We start from the raw sequence: 21,480 nt of genomic DNA, 5'->3' as shown, positions 1-21,480 counted from the left end.
TACCATCATCATAAAGATACAGGCAGAGAACAAACTTTTATAGCTATCTCTTTGGTAGAAAACTGCATGTGTACATCAAACAATTCACCTATAAGGAACACAATATTCATGGTTTGAAAGCCAAAATCCTTCCTTTTAGTTGATTCTTCTTTTTAAGTTTGGCTACATAGTTAGGCAGTGATCATTAAGGAACCAGATTTGTTTACTGCTCAGTTTGAAACTTTCTTACCATTACCTAAAATGAATGGGGTCAGATGAACCTAGAGAAGTGTAATATTCATATCACAGTTGAGTAGAGTTTAAAAAATGAGATGACCTCAGAAATAAGTGCTCCCGAGATTAAAATTGTGGCAGGTGCAGTGCTCGGCATCTATTTTAGTAAATGAAATGACAGCAACCTTTGCTTATATTAAACTGGATTTCTGCAGCTGGAAACAAAGAAAGTATGTAAAAGAGTGGAATGAGATGAAAAAAATGTGGATAGCTGATAATGTACCAAGAGAAGAGAATTCTCCCTTAGACCACTGAGAAACTCAGAGAGGAAAAAAATAATATGGCCAAACTTTATCCCTTCATTCCTCTCCCCAACTCTCTATAGCAACTCTCATTTTATAGCAACTCTTGTCCCTCATCTTGGTCCATGAGTTGCAGGTTTTAGTAATGACACCAAGAAAGAAGGGCAATGGTCCGAAATATTCCTTGGAAAATATTTGTAATACTACCGCATTTTATCTAAATCATTTCAGTTCCTGGGCACCCAAGCTAACAATTCAGGGTATACCACTATAAAATACGGAGTTAATTTTCAGAATAAAGATCCATAACTGATAGTCTCTATACAAACCACAAACTGCTGACACAGAAGTCAAATAAATGCATCACACATGACAATGGGAATAATTGTGTTCATATAGTGATCACCTGTATGTGTTACTTCAAGATTTCAGATCTGTACTAAACTCTCTGAATAAGCAAGGGAACTTAGTTACAGCATTACGAATTTCATTCTCAGGAAATCAGTTTTGTCTACAAAACCTGCACCCCAAGACCTCTGAGAATGGTTTGTACCAGCTGTCCCAGTCTTAGGGCAGCATCTGCTGGCTAATTCATGGATCAACAAAAAGTGGCAGTTTGTGGACAATCTGAGCAGTCCTTTTAGTTGGAGGGAACTGCTGTGTTGATAACTGTGGGGGTATTTGGCACTTTTTTATGATGACCAATCTCAGGGCCCCAGGAACCTGGCAAGTCTAGAACTGTTCCTAGTGCAGTTGGTCAAGCATTTGTATGTTTGTGCCATGGCTAGAGCCTAGAACACACTGGGTTGTATCTGGAAACATCTCTAGAGTAGTAAGAACTCAACACTGGACTTATAGTAATAATAACCCACTACCAATGGGAATTCCAATGTACAGAAGTCCATATACAGAATTAGAAAGTAAAGCCTGTTTTTCATAAAGGCATTTCTGGAATGGGAGGGGCAGGGGAGCAATTGAAGCAGCCACTGAATGTTCATGTGTAGCATGTCTAATCATCCAATCATGTAACTGAGGCTTTTACACATAAAGAAGCATGAATGACATTAAAACACAGCATTTCTGGTTGGCATAAAGAAACTGGAAATTGGTAAGGGCTGGGTGGTCTGAAAGTTAAGAGCTAGCCACCATCTTCTGCAGCAGCTCTCCGCCTCATCCGTGCAGTCAATAGCGCCACGGCCAGGGCCTGTGACGCGGCTGATGGGCTCCCTTTCGTGGGAACCCTGGGTGGAGAGTAAAATAATGGTGTTGGTGCCAAAACGACGAAACCTGAAAGGCGTTTTGGGACTTCCCAGGGCACTTGCGCTCCTCAGAGCGACCGGCATCTCCATAACAACTGGCTTACATTCATCCTCGGTTTCCTGCTCTGCTGTGCAGGCGCCGGCGGGGATAGGCAAAGGGCAGCTTCAGTGGAAAGATACCTTGGGTTAGCACCTCCCTCCGCTGGGGGACCTTGCCAATGATCGAGTTACAGCTTGTTGCCTGAGATTTCCCGAGTTCTCTCCCAGTCTCCGGCAGCGATCGGCGCCCCTCTCCCACCTCGCCAGCCTTTATTTTTATTTCACACTCAGGGGACTTGGGGGTGGGAAAAGAGGTGGGTTTGTTTTGTTGTGCTTTTTTTCTTCTCCTTGAAGTTCAAGTTACTTTCCGACAACACGTGACCCCTCCACTTTGCAGCCTGCGCAGCCGCTGGTGGGGAAGCGCGGGTGCCAGCCGCGGGGCTTCCTGGGAGAGCCCCCTCCCTCGGCTCGCAATCCCAGCCCCGCTCCTTCGGCGCTCGGCTGCTCCTTCCCGCCGCGCTCACCCCAGCACCCAGGCGGCCCCGGAGCCCCCGGATGCTGCGGAAGCGACTTCGGGGAGGAAGCACGAGAGGAAGCGGGACGCGGAGCGCGGAGGCGCTGCGGTGCACTCCTCTTGCCTGTGTCCGCAGCTCCATACTCCGCGGCGCGCCATGCCCACCTAGCTGCGCACCGGGGCTGGTAAATCACATTTGAGAAGCCATAACCCATTAGAGCAAACGCAGACGTAACTTTATTTAACTCAGCCGCTCCGAGAGCTCGGTTTATACAGGTTCCTGTGGGCAACTAGTGGCTCGCCCCGGTGCCTCTCGCCTAGTCATCAGTCCCCTGAGAAGGAAAGGGAAAGTTGCCGAGCTGATGCGCGCTTCGACGCATGTAGTTGTTCCCAAGGACAAGTCACTCACATACCGCCCTCCGCACCCCACCTCCCGCCCCGGCGCCTAGACCCCAACCCTCCATTTGATCATAAGTCACGACCTCAGCAGCTGGAGATCTTTAGTCATGATAGGGGAGGAGGAGGGGTACGAACTTTTCTAAGAAGTTTCTTTCTTATCGAGGGAGTCACAGTGAGTTGGTCACGTAAATAGCAAGGATAGTCGTCGTCGTTGCCGCCCCCCACCCCTCCCTCTGCTCTTTTCTGGCATTATTATTAAAGCGGTAGCCTGTTGGCGCTGATAAGCAACAAGTTCCCCAACGGTCTTCCCGCCCTAGCCTGACGAGGCGAAGATTTTCTTACCTGGCGACAGGGAAACCTCCCGAGCCGAGCTCAGCTTTGCCAGAGCCCCAGCTGTGAACTGAGCAGTGGGCAAGGGAGCGGTGTGCAGGCTGAGTTATTTTTATGAGGGTACCCTGAAACTCCTCACTTTCCCCGGGAACTTTCTGTGCCAGGACCCAGTGACGGGCTATTGGGAGGCAGCCCCAGGAACAGCCCGATATATAGCAGGGCAATTGGACAGTCATTGGTAACCTTGCTCATTCATTAGAATCACGTAACAACTCAAAAGGAAACGTGTCTCTCGGAGTGAGGGCGTTTGCGTAAATCTATAGGTTTTTCAACATTGATGCCAGTTGCTTTGTCTTCTGTAGTCGCCAAGGTGGTTGAGAGTTTAAGCTTGCGGATATTGCAAAGGGTTATTAGATTCATAAGTCACACCAAGTGGTGGGCGATCCACTGAGCAAAGCCGAACTTCTCACATGATGACTTCAAACAAGACACATTACCTTCCAGCATCTGTTGGGGAGACGGGATTTTAAGACACTTGAGTCTCCAGGACAGCAAAGGCACAATGGTGAGTAGCAATAAACCCTGCATTATAATTGAAAAATCTTGACATGTTGCTTAACAACGGCATATCACAGCTAGCTTTTCCTAGCACTTCACACGCCAAAGAACAGCAGCTACTGAGGCCAGGAGAATCGGTTTTTTACATAGTGCAACTTTAATTGGAATCATTTGAGATTTAACACAGCAGTGTGGAACTGCGTGGAACAAACTTGGAGCTGGAGGGGGTGTGTGTGCGTTATATTGGCTGTTCAAGGCTGATGCTTCTCTCCCAGTCTTCTTGCATTCCATTCTTTGCCTTTATGTGTGTGGTGTATGACCATATTCTATGATTTATATGTGGGCATGTAATTGACATTCACAAGGGGGTTACTTTCCATCTAAAAACAATAGTGCCATTAGAGGTTAGAGTTAGGGGGTGGAGTGGGGGTAAGGATGGGGTAGAGATTGGGAGTTTGGGTTCAAATGGGGGTGGGGTTGGTGGGAAAGAAAGAAGTCAGAAGTGCATTATCACCGGTAATGAAATGGGTAATCCTCTCATAGAAGAAAAGGGTCTCATCAACATTTGATCAACTATTAACAGACTGTCTTTGGGAAAGCTATCCGCACGTGACAAAACGTAAGGAAGTGGAAGAAATCGTCTAGAGCAATATCGAGTATCACTTAATTAGAGATTTTTTAAAGCGTTTTCCTCCTGCTGTGCGGAGTGTGTAATGGAGAGATTGGAATCCATTCAGTACCTTGGACAGAGCCAGCAGATTTGTCCGAGGTGGTGATACCCCAGGTAGCTGTCTTGGCCCCGCAGTAAAGCCAGCCCTGTGTCGCCCTTAAGAAGCGTCTTTTCTGAGGTTCGGCTCACAGTGAGATCGGGACTGGAGAGAGTCAGATTTTGGAGCAGAGCGTTTGGAAAGCGAGACCCAGTTTGGTCCCCTCATTGAGCTCGCTGAAGTTGGCTTCCTAGCGGTGTAGGCTGGAATAGACTCTTGGCAAGCTCCGGGTTGGTATACTGGGTTAACTTTGGGAAATGCAAGTGTTTATCTCCAGGATCTAGCCACCAGGGTGGTGTAAGCCGCAAAGAAGGTAAGCACCGGGGCGGGGACCCCCTGAAACCCCAATTCTTGAGCTATTTTGATACTCGATCTTCCCTAGAGGACGCGTGGTGGAGGGGAGGAGGTAGAAGGAAAGCGTGAGAGGGGGGTTGTTTCTTGGTATTTGCCCAGTTTGAATGGCCTTAGGTGAGAGCCTTGGGGTAAAGAGAGAAGGCGCAAGAAAAAAAAATCAGTCTTCCTGCGGATATAATGAGTTTAGTTAACTTGGACCGGCAAACGTCTGATTCAAATGTAAGATTTCTCTTTTTCTCCCCTTCACCTCCCTCTTTTCCGTTCTCTTTTCCGGTGTGTGTGTGTGTGTGTGTGTGTGTGTGTGTGTGTGTGTGTGTGTGTGTATGTGTGTGTACAGTAGATTCATTACTAATTCTGAAGCTTTTTACACAACATTCGATTTCCTAAATTTTGACTTTTGTACCATTTAGAATCAAGCGGTGGAAGTGGTGTGCGGTGAGGAAAGGGGAGGTGGAGGTTGGGAGGGTAGGAGGTAATGCTAAATCTCCAACACAAAATGAATCAAGGTAATTTCAGCTCTTCTAGTGAGGATTCATTCTCTCTGTATCCCTCCCTAGCTCCTTCCCGCCCCCCTTCCATCCCGCCCCCTCCTCCTGCCTCCATCCCTCCCTCATTCTATCTCTTCCCCACCGTCGCTTTCGCTCCTAGCTAGATGTTCCTTTCTGGGTGATTCCCCCACCCCACCCCCGTTTCCTCCCTCCCAACAAGTTTCGGGCGGTGGCCTAGAGGACTCCCGCTTTCTCAAGGGAAGGGGAGCCTCGGAGACCGTGCTCCGCACCCTCCGGGCCGAATGTCTCACTGAGCCCAGGTCCCAGTCAGTCGGAGTAACTACGGAAAGCGGGGCCTCTGCTTGGGAGGAAAAGGTCCTTTCCCAGCCGAAAAGCCGGGGAGCTGGCCGGGGGAGGGGGCCTTGGCGGCTGGAGGCGGTGTTGAGGAACACTCGTAGCTCCGGTCGCCCGCTGGACAGAGTCACCAATCAGCTGGGCGCACAGACCGCCCAGCCACCGAGAGGATGCACCCGGAGGCGCGGGTGGAGGGCGGCGGGCTCGCCACCGGGCCGCCCGCCGCCGCCCAGGTGGGCCAGGGGGCGGGGGAGACCGTGGCTGCGCAGAGCTCGTAGCCTTCCGTTCCACCTCCCCCGCCTCAGCCCCGGAGGGACCCCGAGCGGCCAGAGAGCTCGGCAATCTTGTCCTCTTCTCTCTCCTATGAGAGCCCAGGGACTTGCGTGCCCCCGCACGGGGGGCCAACATTCTCTCCGCACACTTACAACCCTCTTCCACCCCCTTCTTGGGCCCTTTGTTCCGGCCGAGGAGCCCGGCCCTTTGACAGTTTTCGCCCCAGGGCTTGGTCTTTCTGGACTCCTCCTTCCCGGATCAGCCCTTCTTAATAAAGAGGCAGGGGCTTGGTGTGAGGCGGAGGAACTAGGAGAAAACCGATTTCCGAAACTCTGGACTGCACTATTCCAGCGAGCGAGTGAATCCCAACTCTGCTCAGGTAGAAAGGATGGATTCACAGGCAACGCGAGGATACTGTGGAGATTAAGAGGGAAAAAATAAAAAACAGGCTGTAGGATCAGATGACGGTGATAGGCTGTTCCGCACACAAAGAGCGTAGCACAGGGTTTACGGAGCAAGCCTGCAGCGAATGGGGCACAGATTGTTCCGAGATCCAGTCGTTTTCTCAGTGAGATCTACGCGAAGGGAGGGGAGGGGAGGGGAGGAGCAGGGTGGGGAGTGAGGCGGGAGGGGCTGGGCTTGGGGGCGGGGGGATTTCTGATCAGTCTGATGCAATTCCAAGCGTGCTGCAAAGGAACTCCAAGGAGTCCGCATCACCATCGCCACCCACCCTTCCCAGATGGTGCTGTTTTAAATACGGATCTGCAGGGCTGAACACAGAACTGGGAGATTTATTGCAAAATCCTGAAAAGGGGGGGAACGCGGAACGGAGGGGCAGAATTTAAAGGTGCAACGCTTGCTTTTCCCCAATCAAGAGACAACCGGTCGGAATTTTTCTTTTTCTGTTTTTTTTCCTGTCTGCCTGCCTGGATTCTAATTCACCAAGGAAGTGGTGTAAATATTGTGACATTTTGAGGCGGCTTGATGGATGAGAAAAAAATCATCTGTCACTCTAAATTGCAGAGTTCCCTCTCCACGAGATGCCTTGCTAGCGAATACTCTACTGCCTAATACAGTTGCTAGGGCTTCAAATGAATGCATCGTTAAGGGAATATTATCCTTTTAGTCGACTTGCCAATTTATCTGACAGTCGAACCGAGAAAATTGTAGCTTTTGCGTCCCTGGGAGACAAATAAGGAAACTGCTTAACAGTCTAATTCTTGTAACCTCGAGATCTTTTAACAACTTAAACAAACCTCAAAAGTGTCGCGTCATCCTCTCTCTCTCACACACACATATCCTTGACTTGTGAGATGAAATGGTTTCGCCTGAAGTGTCGTGGAAATGAGTGTCACTTTAAGAATGGTGCGCCTGAAATTCACTGTTTATGTGTATTTACATAGAGCTCCTCAGCATGAAGACAAAAAATTTCAATTATCCAGTTTGAAATAAGACCGAAGATTAGGAGATAAAGAGGAGAGGGGAACAAAGGGGAGGAGGGTTTTTAAAAAATTAGCAGTAACCTACTCTACTTTTGTATCCCCTGGTCTTGCATATTATATTTCTGTGTGTGAGATTTCAGCTGGTCTTGCTCCCCCAATGGAATATACCTGTATTGATTCAGATGAAAATATATTCATCCTGCCTTTAGCTTTTTCAGTGTCATTGATAGTAAGACCTACAACGCAGCAATTTTTGTAGGATGGAAGAGAATGTCTGAAAGGGCTTTGCAAACTGGGAAGCAGACACTCCTTAAGCGGAAGGTATCACTGTAACGTTCTCTTCACACACAGCATTTTCATTTGGTTGAATCAGAGTACCAGTTATTTTTAAATATCATCTAATTTGTATAGTCAAGGCAGTAAATGGAGATTTTAAAAGCAACTTTTTTTGTTGGCTTTCGAAATAGTATTTGTCAATTATCTATCAATGTAAATTGGAAAGAAGGCCTTTAAGAGATCTAAAAACAACATACATAAAATTCTTCATTCACTTGTCATACTCTCCATATAAAATCTCTAATCTAAATTCTTAATAAGAGGAGAAGCTAGTGAATTTAGTTTCTTTCCTTTCCCTGGCCTGTCCTCTAGGGGAATCTTTAATAAGAAACAGCATTCCAAAATCAGGAGTGGAAGAGGCAAGGGCCTGGATGGCCACAAAATAGATAATCAGCCACAAAACCAACAAATAGAAATGAGAAAATCAGCATTGAGGCATGCCTTAATGAAGGATTTTTATTTTTAATTCTGTGATTTGGACACCAGAATCCAACTTGCTCAAATAACATTCACTTGATCAAATTGCTTACAATCTGTCAGTTAAAATGATGTCTAACTGAACATATTTTTTATTGAACGTACTTCTACCGAAGGCCAATAAAGCTAATCTTTGCTTTTAACTAAGACAAACTAACCATTTAAATGATTCTAATGCATATGAACTGATACCAGATTTTTAAATTCTGCTTAAATCTAAATTTTTTTTGAAAACACAGACTTGCCAGAAAAATATCTATTTTTGTAGATTTCTTTTCACTCTATGGATAATTTAACAAGTTGCCTATTTTAATTTTACAACTGCTACCTCAGAAGTATCTCAGATTATCTTTCTTTGGTATCTCTGCTGATCTGCTACTGCTGGGTGTGTGTGTGTGTGTGTGTGTGTGTGTGTGTGTGTGTGTGTGTGTGTGTGTGTGTGTGTGTGTGTGTGTGTTGTGTGTGTGTGTGTATGGGTGGGCATGTTTGTCTCTGTAGTTTCTAGTGAATTTAACAAGCAGGTAGTCTGTTAAATTTACATGCCATAATCCATGTAAAGAACAGTATGTGGTACTTAATAAATAAAAATAAACCTTAGCATTTAGTGAAGCTTACAATTACTGAATCTTACAGAAATGGGGAGAGTGACTTTAAGGGGAGAAATATTACATTCTTAAACAGTATATATAAAAAGATTTTCTTCCTCCTTTGGCTTAAGAGTGACAATGATGTCAAAAATATGAAATCTTTCTTCTTGTACTTTGAAAGATAAAGCTACTGCTTGAGATAGATACACATGTTCCATGAAGTTTAATACCCCAAAACACCATGGTGCAAAGATCAAAATGTTAAATAATGTATACGTGCCTCCATTTTCATTTGCAAATTTTGGAGTGTTCGTTCTGAGTTTTTAAAAATTCAGATGGACTTTTTTCCCTCTTTTTCTAACATTCTAGATGAGTTGTATAAAGAATTCTGTCATAATGCAGCCTCTATTTGTATTTCCCAGTAATAGTACTTTATGCATATCGTGCTTCGAAAGTTCTTTACAGGTTTCCTTATTTGATCTCTTTAGTAATAATGTTGGGTAGGAATTGTCAGTCACCTTTTACATATGCGAAAACTCAGGTTCATTGTTGTCCAAGACCACATTGCCAGTAAGAGGTAAAGACTGGCTCAGAATCAATTTCTTCCAATTTCAAGGACTGTGCTTGTTGAGGGAGTACCTTGCCACCTCAAATCCCACTTAGACATTTGAGGAGATTATAGGCATTATTTCCTCATGTTTTGATTTCTTTAATTAAAAAAAAATCTACAAAGAGTTTCCAAAATTCTGCAGGCCTAATGTAAAGTTTTTACCAGTCTATGACCTCTTCCTAAGCCACTCTTTCACTCTCCCACAATTGGAGGATCAAAGAAACGAGGGATCTTCCTGTAGCCAACACACCATCTAAAATAAAGCACAGTCACAAATTTGCCCTGAAACATCACAGAGAATGGGAAGAGACAAAGCCAAGGAGCACTTTACTCTTAACTTGGGAGTCACAGAATCTGAGGGGCAGAGGTTCCCAGAGGTCACTTAACCCAGCCCATATCTGATGCTGAATTCATGCTGGCTTGTTTACTTCTAACGCTCTGAAATTTCATACCAGTCTTGGATGCCTGGGATCTTGCTTATCTTGGTAGATATTCTGATACCTATGGGCATCATGAGCTTGACTGGCCATTTCCCACTTAGCTGGAGGTATACTTTCTTTACCTCTTTCAATACCTAAGAGACTCTAACATTCATACCTTTATTCTTGAAGCATTAATTGACAACCTATTATGTACCAGGAACTGTGCTGGAGTCTGGAGATTCAGCATTGATCAAGACTGAATTGAACCTATCTTGGTGGGATTTTTAACCTAGAGACATGACTGGTCTTTCAATTTGCTCTGATCCCTAGAAGGAGACAGGCTTCTGGATTCTTACCTTTTTTCAAGAAGGTGCAGTGAGCAGATTAAAAGCCTGAACTCAGGCTTTGCTTCTGTATGGTTGTCAATAGCTGGAAAAATCAAAACTCAATTAGTTTCTCTCAATCTCTGTTTCCTCACACATAAAACAGGGAGAATATTCTCAGGATAAACTCTAAATTCCATTTTAGCTCTAAGTGTTATAATAGATAACTATTGTTTGATGGAAAGTAGGGCCTAAGTCACCCTAACCTCTGATGATTCACAAGTTTGGTGCCACAAATTTTTAACTTGTTTTTTAAAAAGTACATTATAAGTAGTCAAAGTGGCTTATATGAACCCAGTGTAGAAAGAATCTGGATATTGAATGAACTGTTTTCTAAGAATTGGTAACTTGGAAAGTTTTAATTTGAACAATGATCTCAAATTTCTGCAGATTATTCTTTAAAGGGATGGGATGATGAGAGACTTGCTATCAAATTAAGTGCTTATTTTCTTTATGCCATCAGAGGTTCTAATTTTCAGATCATTTCCTTTTAAAATCAAGATATTGCATCCTGAAATTGTCTAGGCCTCATGAATAATGCATTATATACACATGATAATAGATAATTAGATGGACAACCAGGACAAACATGAAATGGAACTGGTAGCCCAAGGACTGCAGAAGGTATGTGGGCTCTCTGACATCCAGGAAATTCTATAGATCTGTCCTTAGCTAACTCAGCCTGGTGGAGATAATTAAGAAAAAATGTGGGTGTAGAAAGGCTGCAAGCCATTCCCTGGGATTGGCTAGATTGCTGCAGTAGTTCAAAAACAATTGGCACAGCCACCCACACTGGACATGATTGCCCTTTGATGAGGCAGCTATTGACTTTTATAAAGATGCTATATTTAAAATAACTTCTGATGTGCTAGGGATGACAGATATCATTCTTGGATTCTATTTTAGACAAATGGCAAAATATATTCCAAAGCATTAATTTCAAAATAAAAGACTTTAAAGCAAGCCTAGTTACTAATAGCCAGAAGTTTAGCAACATGTGACCTCTGAATTAAACAGTTCAGTGTGAAGCTAGAGGAACATGTGGCCTATGTAAGACATTTTGATGAGTTGTGAGCATTTCCTGGATCACCACAGGAAGTTGAAAGTACTTTGGCAATGTTTTTAACCTCTGAGTGAACGTTGAATGCACTCAAAAACCTTCTCACACTGGGAAAGGGAAATCCAATCAATTGCCCTAAGCAGCAGAAGAAAATGCTCTGAGATCTCTCTGCCGAGAGTGCATGTTATAATGTTATGGAATCTAGAAGTTTCTTCAGAATGTGCTAAATCCCATACTCATCAGCATGAGAAGGAGTTGGAATTGATTTATCTCATCTAAAGCTTCAAGTAAAAAATCAACTATCTAATCCCTAAGTAATAAGATGACTGTGAGACAAAATACCTAAATTGGGTGATTGTAAAAAGGCTTCATAAACATCGAAAGCCTTTGGGATGATACACTGCAGAGTGAGTGAACAGAAAAGGAAAAGGGAACATGAAGAAAAACTGAGCAGAGAAATGATAAGGGAAATCAAAATAGGTTTAGTATTAGATAGCAGTTATTAAATCAAAGTGCCCTTTCTAGGAGTCTTCCTTAAGCCATTTGACCATTGAGTTCTCCAGTGTCATGCTCATTATTGTTCTGGTTACTTCGGTAGAAAACAATTTATTTTGCTTTTACCTTCCTCCTCCAGTAAGGGTTTCTTTCTCCCCAACAATTTCCATAATCCATCTTTAAGAATGGCCTTGTTACTGTTTCTCCTTGTGGTATGTTGTAGTAACATGGGCTTTGTAACTACTCTTGGGTCATGGACTCCAGTCTTCTTGGCAACCTGGTTAAGCCTTTGTAAACCCTTTTCAGAATGTTTCTAAACAAATACAATAAAAATGTATAAGCTTACAAAGGAAGCCAATTACATTAAAATACAGTTATAAAAACATTTTTAAAAAGCGTATTGTGTGACAAAGCCACACATGTACTTTTTGACATATTTAATAAGACGTAGCAGTGAAGTAAATACTGTGATTTTCGAAAGAGTGGTAAGCATCAATGTATTTTGTGATATCTGTAACAACTGATTCGTGATATGAAGGTGTCTGATTTCTATTGGTGACAAAGTGCAACTATTACTATGTAGCATTTCCTAAATATATTTGACAACAGACTCTGTGGTGGAGGAGACATGTTAACATAGCAAAGATTAAGAAATGTTAACTTAATCTCTTGCTACCTTTCAGTATTAGCCTTTGAGTTTTCCTTCCTGGAAAAAGGAAACTAGCATTTGGAGAAAAATTTTAAAATACTCTCTTTTGCCATTAGACAAGTTGCCAAGTGGAGAAAAAAACCAACTGATGAGATGTCTAGGGTATAGTAGGCATGTGTCTATGGATAGAGCTTGCTATTACTTTACAGTTTACCCTTAGTACCACCAGCACTACCCTACTGGCCTAAAAATTATCACTACATTGAGAAAGAGAACAAGTTTAGACACTGGTCATTTAGTCAGTGAGCATTGCTTCAGATACCTGTTATGACTTCACTAACCTCAACAGACTATAAAGACTTCATTTTTATAATTACTTTATATAGTATGGGAAAGTATATGCAAATGATAATAGGGTTGGAATAACATTTATTTTGCATTTATCCAAAGCTAACTTGTTTTCTTTATATTTGGCATATATTATTTAACCCTCAAAGCAATTTGCTGAAATAGATTATATTCTAATTGTATAAGTAAGGAAACTGGAGCCCAGAAAAATTTTACAGAGAATGTTAAGTGAAAAAGCTAAAATTTAAACCTAAAGTTTTCTGGTTCCAAAGTCCATTATAAAATCATGTCTCCCTCTCTGATAGCTACCACCAAGATTTGATTTGGGTCTCCCATTTTCAGTGTTGCATATACATTTTGTTAAGAGATCTATATCATTACCCTTGGAGATGGCTGAGAATCTCAGAATTAGTGGCCACAAGTGCTGTTTTATAATTATATTGAATCTTCCCTAACCAATGAAAGACTTTCAAGTCACTCATTGTCACCTATCCTTTTTGAAGCCCTATTTTCATAATCACAGAATGGATAGAGTAATAATACTTGAAATGTGTGAGAATCAAATAAATTAATAATAAAATCTAACTTTACTGAGTTTACTGTGGTAAGCAGTCTACAGTTTCATAGTTAATTGAATCCTCACAACAATCTTTCTAGGCAGAGATTGTTTTTAATCCTATTTTAAAAATAAGGACACTGAAGTACCAGCTAATCAACTATCCCAAACTAGCAAAGCCAGTAAGTGGCAAAGCTTAACTCAAACCAGGTCTAATTCTAAAGCCCTTTCTTTTAATCAGCAAACTAATATGTATATCCCTATGAAATCTTAGCTGTTATTATTATAATTGTTGTCATGCTTAAAACACTAGCAAGAAAAATAACTGTCCAGAAATAAGTACATAGTCACTGAAAAGAAAGACAAGTATATGAAACTCTTTACCTACCCATGTTTCCTTCCACTTACTTTAGGTTATTAACCCAATGGATGATGTCAAACTCCTTTCTTAACTTATTTAGGGAAGGCCCAAGTTAGTTGACTTCTGAAAGTTATTGAGTAAGAAATGTTATAAATTGTTTAGGTTAGGATTTAGTGTGTTTAGAAGCCATTTCATAAATTTGCCTTTTCAAACTTACTGGCTGTAACACTGCAGATGCTCTGGTAAGGAACACCCTCTCCAAAAACACAGTGGATGACAAACCTCCACAGCTAACATGTTGTTTACAGATATGGAGGAGAGGATGGACAAGCACAGTTTTAAACATAATTACAAGGCTTACAGTCCCTTTTGGGGACTAAAATGTTTATTGGCTTTCCTTATGCAATTCAATGTTCTTCCTCCAAAGGTTCTTCTCCAAACTTGGAACTTCTCTGGAAATAACATATCATTTGGGAGAATGCCAAAAATTGGTATCTGGGTCCTTTGTGTCTTTGTACCAACTCAGAACTCAGAATATCTCAGAACTCAGCCCTACCAAACTAAACTGAGAGGTAGTCTGGGTAAGGGAGTTGTACATATCAGCTTGGGCATCTTCCTGATAGATCTTATCCATTTTCCTCTTGGAAAGCAACTCCTAGAAAGGTGCAATTTTAAATGAGTGATTGGATGCATACTCTTAAGTCAGTGGTCTTTGCAGGGCAGCTAAAGTCACATGAGGAATCGAAGATGTAGAGCCCAGTGGGGATACCTCATTCTGCCTCTATTCTGAGTTACGCAACTAAGAATGGCTTAAACTCATAATGTATTTGATACATACCAGAGCTCCAGAAAACATCCCAGCAGGAAAGAATGATCTGAAAGGACATTTTGGTGTATGAAAAAGTCCACCTAGAGCCTCATCAGTGGTAACTACATAATATGAAGGAGAAGAGAATGAATCCTTCCTTGGCTCAAGGCTCTAACTTGAGGGGAAAGAATTACATGAGATCCAAGTTTAGTTCACCAAGTGATATACCATTCCTGAAAGAAGTCCAAATTTAGATGGAAAAAAGTACCTTAAAGATGATCGGTTCACAGGTTCCCCTAGAGCATCAAATTCACCTGAATCATTTGTTCTTGCTGAGCTGCCAAGCTTGACAACCACGGCCTCCAGCCCACTGCCCTTGTTTCATTGGTTGGGCAACTGAGATACACAGTAGGGAAGATCTCTCAACTTATCCAACAAACATTTCTATGAACTTACAGTATCAATGTGAACAAGCTTGGGCTGGTGAAGTGACGCTCAGGTCGCATGGCCAGAGAGCGAGTTTAAACTAGGACCTGGATTCTCTTAACTGCTGTGTAAGCCTTAAAAATTATATCATGTAACAATGATATTTCTTCTATTTTTCCAACAATCATAACATAAGAAAATAATGGACAATATATGCAATATTTTATTTATCTTGATTTTCAAAAGAGTGTTTTGCATTTAACTTAGCTTAATTACCAAAGTAGAAACATAATTAACAAAATATTAATAGCATGCCAATCAGACAATATTAATATCAAATTGGTAGGACAAAACTAATTATATTTTAAACCTCTTCAACACTCCGTGGTTATATTACTGTTCTTGAGACACTAAGACAAGATGAATTGAAATATCAGGTTTTCATTAATTCCTATATATTATTCCCTGTGTTTTCAGTTACTTCATTTTATTCTAGATTCTCATCTGAGATTTGACAACAGCTTTACTTGGTTTCCAATGACAGAATCGCTGTTGCTTTCCTCCCCACCTCCAAGAAAACAAAACAACACAAAAACTTGATCTATTTTCCTTAAAAGGATCAAGAAATAAAGAAGGAATTCTTAAATTAGTTGTATTTTATTATGATCTCTAGTCTTAAAAATGTTAGGAAATATTTACTAATTTAAACCTTGCATTTTTTTAACCCACATCATTTTCCAAAGAAATATTCTTTAAGGCTGTTTCTTTATTCTTCAAATGACACACATCATATAATTCCACTTGTGTGATTAATTTCTATTATTAAATACTATTCTGAAATTGTGCTCTTATAAACATCAATTAATTAAAAGGTAAATTAGATACTTTATATATTCTTCTTAGGACATGGAGGGCAAAATCATATAAATAAATAACAATATGAATTATTAAAACATACAACAAAAAGTAATATTAGAAAAGAATGTTAATCAGCCAAACAAATATTCAAGAGTATGTTAAACTTCTACATGCTTTTTTGAGATAAATTGGCATCATGTAGGTTAGCATGATTCTTTTAAGGAATTCAACTTATTTTTACTCACTTTAATTAGTTTTTGTGTGCAGATAAAATAGAAGGCAATTGAAATTTGGCTTGCAAAGTAGTTCTAAGATGATCTACATCCACAATCTGGTTGTAATGCCATGAGAATATGTTTATTATGTGAGAATGGTAATTCAAGTTAGCATTCGGTATAGACATAAAGGAATGAGCAATGCAAGCTAACTTTGGTTATTTATCCTGGGAACTTTTTCCTTTATTAAAAAGTTCAGAATATATAATAGCACTGGCTCATTCTTCCTAAGGCCTTCAGAAAGACATGTCTATGAAATGAAAGATCCTCAGTGCTAAACATTTTACTGCATTTGGGGGAGCACGAAATTTGGTAATAAAGTGTTGGGGCTTCATTTTTTTTTAATTCAGCATGGTGGCTGTCTTGAGGAAAGCTGACTGAATTTGCATAGGCTGAATTTGCATCCCAGAAATATATTTAATTTGTATCATGGAATGAACATATGACTTCCAAAATTGTATTTCTAGCCATATACTCCCTAACTTCACACACATCATCGCCCTCTCCCAGGTCATGATTACCATTCCAACAGAGAAAAATGAGTTTCTCCAAGTGAATATACAGCAATGACTAAGGGGGAAAAGCAAGTGAAGGGTCTTGGAATTTAAGTGTGTGTTTCTGCTTTCTCCTATTTATTCCCCATTCTACCCTCTCCCTCTTCTCAACTTTTATGAAACATTATATTTGTCCTGTCCCTATGCATCAACTTCACTTTTTCTTAGGTACAACTGACTTACTACTTCTTGGTGCCCTTCTGTAAGGTTTCAGAAGTACCTCCTTACAGCAAACACTCTTAGTAGTCTCCTTTTGGTCACAGAGTCCTGTGACAATTTCTCAAAATGATATTATGAAGGGGAAGTAAATGTTCTCTTCTCCTACCCAGTTTCTCTTTAGAGTGTTAATTTCATTTCATGTCTGTCCTAATTTCTTGGGACTACTGGATTGATTTTTGCAGTTACCCTTGAATGCCCTAAACATGTGCTTAGCAGTCAGCCATGAGTAGTGGGAGCAGTACTTCTGCTGATCCCATGCTCTTCAAATGGGCTACAAACAATTAGAAGGCCTCAAATATTTGGTCCCATTGGATTGTGAAATTGTAATGGAGATATACCTGACAAGTGAAATAATCAGTTAAACTTGATTCTAGGTATCATGTAGGTTACCATGATTCTCTTTTATATTTAGTTTTACTCTATTCTAATAAGGCTTTATATGCAGACAAAACAAAAAGAATGGTTCAATTTAGGAGAAATTTCAAAAGCTTCAAAAGCAGTCTAATGTTTCATAGACCTTACCTTCTGAGAGAAATCACAGCAAAATAAACACCTGAAAATATGAAAGCACCATCCCAATTCAACAGTTAAAGGTCCATAACTTGGGATACTAAGTGGAGTACAAAAAAGAATCGTTTATTCTTCAACAATTGTGTTGAGAAGAAAAGAAGTAATACCTAAAAGTCCTACTTAAGATCTGTTTCTTTTGAAAAATGCATCATCTCAGAACTAGGGAAAGATACAGCTTTGGCCTGAAGGTTCATCTTTTTATGAAACAACCACTTCCATCTCCAAGTTGCAAGGGAAGGATTTGTCAATCTGATTGAATCTTTCCTTTAGTTTTCCCAACAGCTGTGTTCAGATAATTCACCGCTCCCATGTTTCCTGAGCCCTGGATAATTTCACACACATGTCTAGTTTGGGGCTTCACATTTTCAGAAGAATATGGAGATCTTGGAGGAGGTCCAGGGTAGACCGAGGGAAATGATTAATGGATTGGAAGTTGGAGTTTATGAAAAAAGGTTGTGAGATTTGATTTTTTGCTCTGAGAAAAGTCTTGAGTGGTGACTTAATAACACAAGGAAGTTAGTAAGCAGCTGTTCTCCATCTTCACTAAGGTTGGATGAAATGAAATAAGATATAAATTGCAACAAGAACAAAAATATGTTACAAGCGGGAAATTTCAAGCACCAGAATTGCTGAATTCTTAGATCCTCAGAAGAAGGATGTAGAGTCTACGTCCCTGGTCTGCAAAGACAGGCCTATGCGTAGTGAAGATGAGATAATTTCTTTAGATCCCTTCTGGATCTATCTTTTTATAAGTTTACCTAATCAAAATGTAGAAAAATTATTTGCCTGAACTATGTCTCATTTCCTCTCTGCCACTACATTTACCCCTCACACCCTATCCTTTTGTCAATCTCACGTAAAACACTGCTATCCAAGGATAGCTAGGGCATCGACCAGCCTTAATGGGCCCTCCGCAGTTGCTAGGTTCCTTTCCTGCTTTAGGAACAAGCCTCTTGCCCATCACTACTACCCACTGGCCACTAGGGGCGTGATAATGGTCATTTTTTTATATGCCAAACACATGGCGGGGAATAAAAAAGCAAACAAAACATTTTACAACCTTTAACTAATTTGTAAGTGTCCCTATAGATTAAAAGATAAATCTTATGTCCTAGAATTTGAACACATAAAGGGCTGACATGTGTTTTACTCATTTGCCTCTGTTATAGTCCATAAAGCAATGTCTGACAATAAGTTCTCAACCAATTTTCATTGAATGAAATGCAACTGAAGTGAACGTAGTAAACTGTATGTAAACTGAAATGCATGTAAACTGAATGTAATTGAGTTAAATGTGTAAGGTGAACTTAGTAAGCTGAATATAGACTGAAGCTGAGAAAGTCCAGAGTTTCAGATGTTTCCAAATGATTCTGTGTGCTAGACAAATCCCAAACCTAACCCTTGCTACCACATGTGTGCCGTAGATGATTTTATTCTCATGTCTGTGCCAGCTAGAGGGCTTGGATAAGAGAGCCAATGTACATCTTGCTCAGGTCCCTTGGCAAAAAGACCATTGGAGATAGGCACTGTATAGATTCAGAATCGTGTAAAAATAGGCCAAATTCATAATGTAATTTTTCAATACTCTGTAATTATTTCAATACTCTGTTCAGTAATTATTATTTTACTAAATTTTTTTTTGCATGTTTCTAACTTTTTCCATGAAGAATATAAAATTTAGCAGTAGGAAATCTATCTTCCCAGTCATCACACAGCCTAAATAGTTGAGTCTAAAAATAAGGTAATCTTCTTACAATCTGATTTAATGCCCCTAAACCTTTTGGTTTAAACATGCTAGTTCTTCTCATGGCTCTTCCAGTAAGACCAATAAACACTTACAGTCAGCTGTCATTGTTAGTTGTAACTTTTGTCCTAAGTCCACACCTGCATCCCTTTTGATGCTTATAGAAACATTACAAAGAATAAACTAATTTATTCTTCCCTATTAGTTTTTAAATGCTTTCAGGGAAAATCTGGTAACTCAGAGGGTTACAAGTTGATGATTCTCATATGTTTGGGGCTTAATTTCAGTGTTTCATAGTGGTTTTCGTGCTGTTATTCTTGATCCAACTAAATATTACTCCCAGGTGGGATCAGTGTTTGATCTTCTTGCTCTACTTTCCTAATTTTGGCCCTTCTAAAATTTTCTCACTGTGGTTCCTTTCTTTCGTTTGCCACTCATGGCATGCCTGGTTATATAATTCCTGTAACAGGTGCTGGCCAACGTGGACACACTTGAGTATGGCACAGAGCTATTCCTCTGGTTCTTAGAGAGCTGTGAAACGCTTACAGAGAAGCAGCATACCTCCTATTAAGGCACTATCGAATGAATAAGGATATTATTTCTCCCTAAGAATTTTCTCAGGACAGGCCTTAATAATTTAGAGGATTGTTAGTGACATAGTTCAAAACTGGATTTGAAATCAGGCAGCATGAATTTGAGAATACCTTTGTTACTTTGCTCAGCAGGAGAGTTTTCAGGTTACTTATTATTTTCCCTATGTTAATTATTCTAATTTTCAGCTGATGTTGAGGTCAATTCATTTGATTCTAGACAAGTTTTTTTTTTTTGCAATGAAGTCTGAAGGCAGGAGTAACTAGGAAACTTTTAAATAAACATAATTATACCCAAAATGCTTGTAGTGATAGTAGAATTGACCTCAGCCAATTAAAATTATTAACAGAAAAAAATACGTCAATGTCAAATTTGAGCCTACTGCCTCTGTTCCCACTTGGGTAATGAGGATTAGTTTATATTTCCTGACAAGAATAGATGGAAATTCACATTTCTGTGCCTTTGCCCTGACTTTGTCCTTCTAGATAGAACATTGGGTTAGGATAGTATTAGACCATAACCAAAAATAAATATTTTGACTAATTCAAAATTAATTTTTAAAGCTCCACAGAAGTGAAATAGGGAGCATTTTCTTTTCAAGCAGTGAATATTTTCCTCCTTCTGGTAATTGAGAAAATGTTCAGATCATAAATTTGGAATCTTTGTTCCTAACATAACAATCATGTCAGAGCCTAATCTTAAAGAATCACAAATGTGCCTTCGATATTTTCAGCATCACCCTTGATCATCATAAGAAACTTGTTTTGTAAAAATTCAATCTTAGACCTCCAGCACTAACTATATATGCTACCTGAATTAAACAAATTTTAAAAATTATTCAGAATTCCATGTAAGGCACTGGTACCATTTTAGTTTATCCTGGCTTCATTGTTTTTGAATATAAGATATACAAGATATACTTTTAAGGCAAATAGGCAAGTGGTTTAAGTCTGGTTATTATTGTTTTGGTAACTATAATCGCAGATCAGAAAGTTTAGAAATGCTCAGAAATATCCAAAGGTCTTATTCATTAGAGGGTTTATCTGAATTGGCATTTGATCTTTTATTTCTAAATATTCCTACCATTTCTCACTCCACTGTCTTTTCCTCAGTAAAACTGCACCACACACTGGAAAGTAAAGATACAAACATTTATTTGTATAATGTCAAGAGAGAGCAGGAGGAAGAAGATTGGCCACAGACACAATCAGAGTCTCAGAAATAAGAACCCTTTTTACTTCAGCAGAAACGCTGATGTGGCAATGTGAATTTAGCAGGTAGAAGATTTGCCAGTACTTCCAAATGAGCAGGACTGACAATGCTGATTCTCGACATTTACTGGTAGGTATTTCTCCTGAAGGAAGTAAATTACAATTGAGCTAAAAGCCTTAAAAAATAACTCATTTCAAGCAAATTTAATGTTGGGAAGTAAACATCTGTTTAAAGTCAACATAAAGTTATATATATATAAAACCCTTCAGGGTAGGGATCCTCTAGTAAAGTAATACCAGTATTTTTTTTATATAAAACTAGCCTCTTAAATTGCTTTGCAATATCAAAAGAAATTGTGTCTGCATTCAGCCTATACCCTTGGGAATCAATACAGAGGTTCTTTGAGGTGGCAAAGCCTCATGGCCTCTGTGCTTTATTGCTTCTGGCTAGCCTGCGTATTTCATATACATTAAATGTTCCACAATAAACTTCACCATCTGTGCTGTAGGGTAATTTGTATCGGTCATGTGTTCTGTCAGGCTGATAGAGGTGCAAAGCTAAATGTGTGACACTCTAAGAATATGCATATTTTTGAATAATTTGATTATTCAGTCCAACAATTTGCAAAGACTTTCTGAAAGATCACA

The 21,480-nt window shown here is 40.2% G+C and overlaps 1 protein-coding gene across 2 annotated transcripts in view; it reads left to right on the top strand.

Annotated features, from left to right (window-relative positions):
* Positions 1 to 3,406: 3,406 nt before the first annotated feature.
* The window catches only part of BDNF (brain derived neurotrophic factor), a 48,439-nt gene continuing 30,365 nt past the window's right edge, over positions 3,407 to 21,480 (top strand). Inside the window, exon 1 of one of the 2 annotated variants that reach the window (XM_036879079.2) lies at positions 3,407 to 3,621. In XM_036879079.2, coding sequence (XP_036734974.1) covers positions 3,619 to 3,621 — 3 coding nt within the window. In that variant the 5' untranslated portion in view covers positions 3,407 to 3,618. Of the gene's footprint in view, positions 3,622 to 4,528; positions 4,695 to 21,480 lie in introns of those variants that run through there. The other variant, XM_036879082.2, reaches the window with a different exon arrangement.

This window comes from Manis pentadactyla, chromosome 9, assembly GCF_030020395.1.
Source record: "Manis pentadactyla isolate mManPen7 chromosome 9, mManPen7.hap1, whole genome shotgun sequence".
NCBI classification, from domain to species: Eukaryota; Metazoa; Chordata; class Mammalia; order Pholidota; family Manidae; genus Manis; species Manis pentadactyla.
The sequence above is the reverse complement of the archived record's forward strand: the minus strand, read 5'-3'. Positions and strand labels throughout refer to the sequence as shown.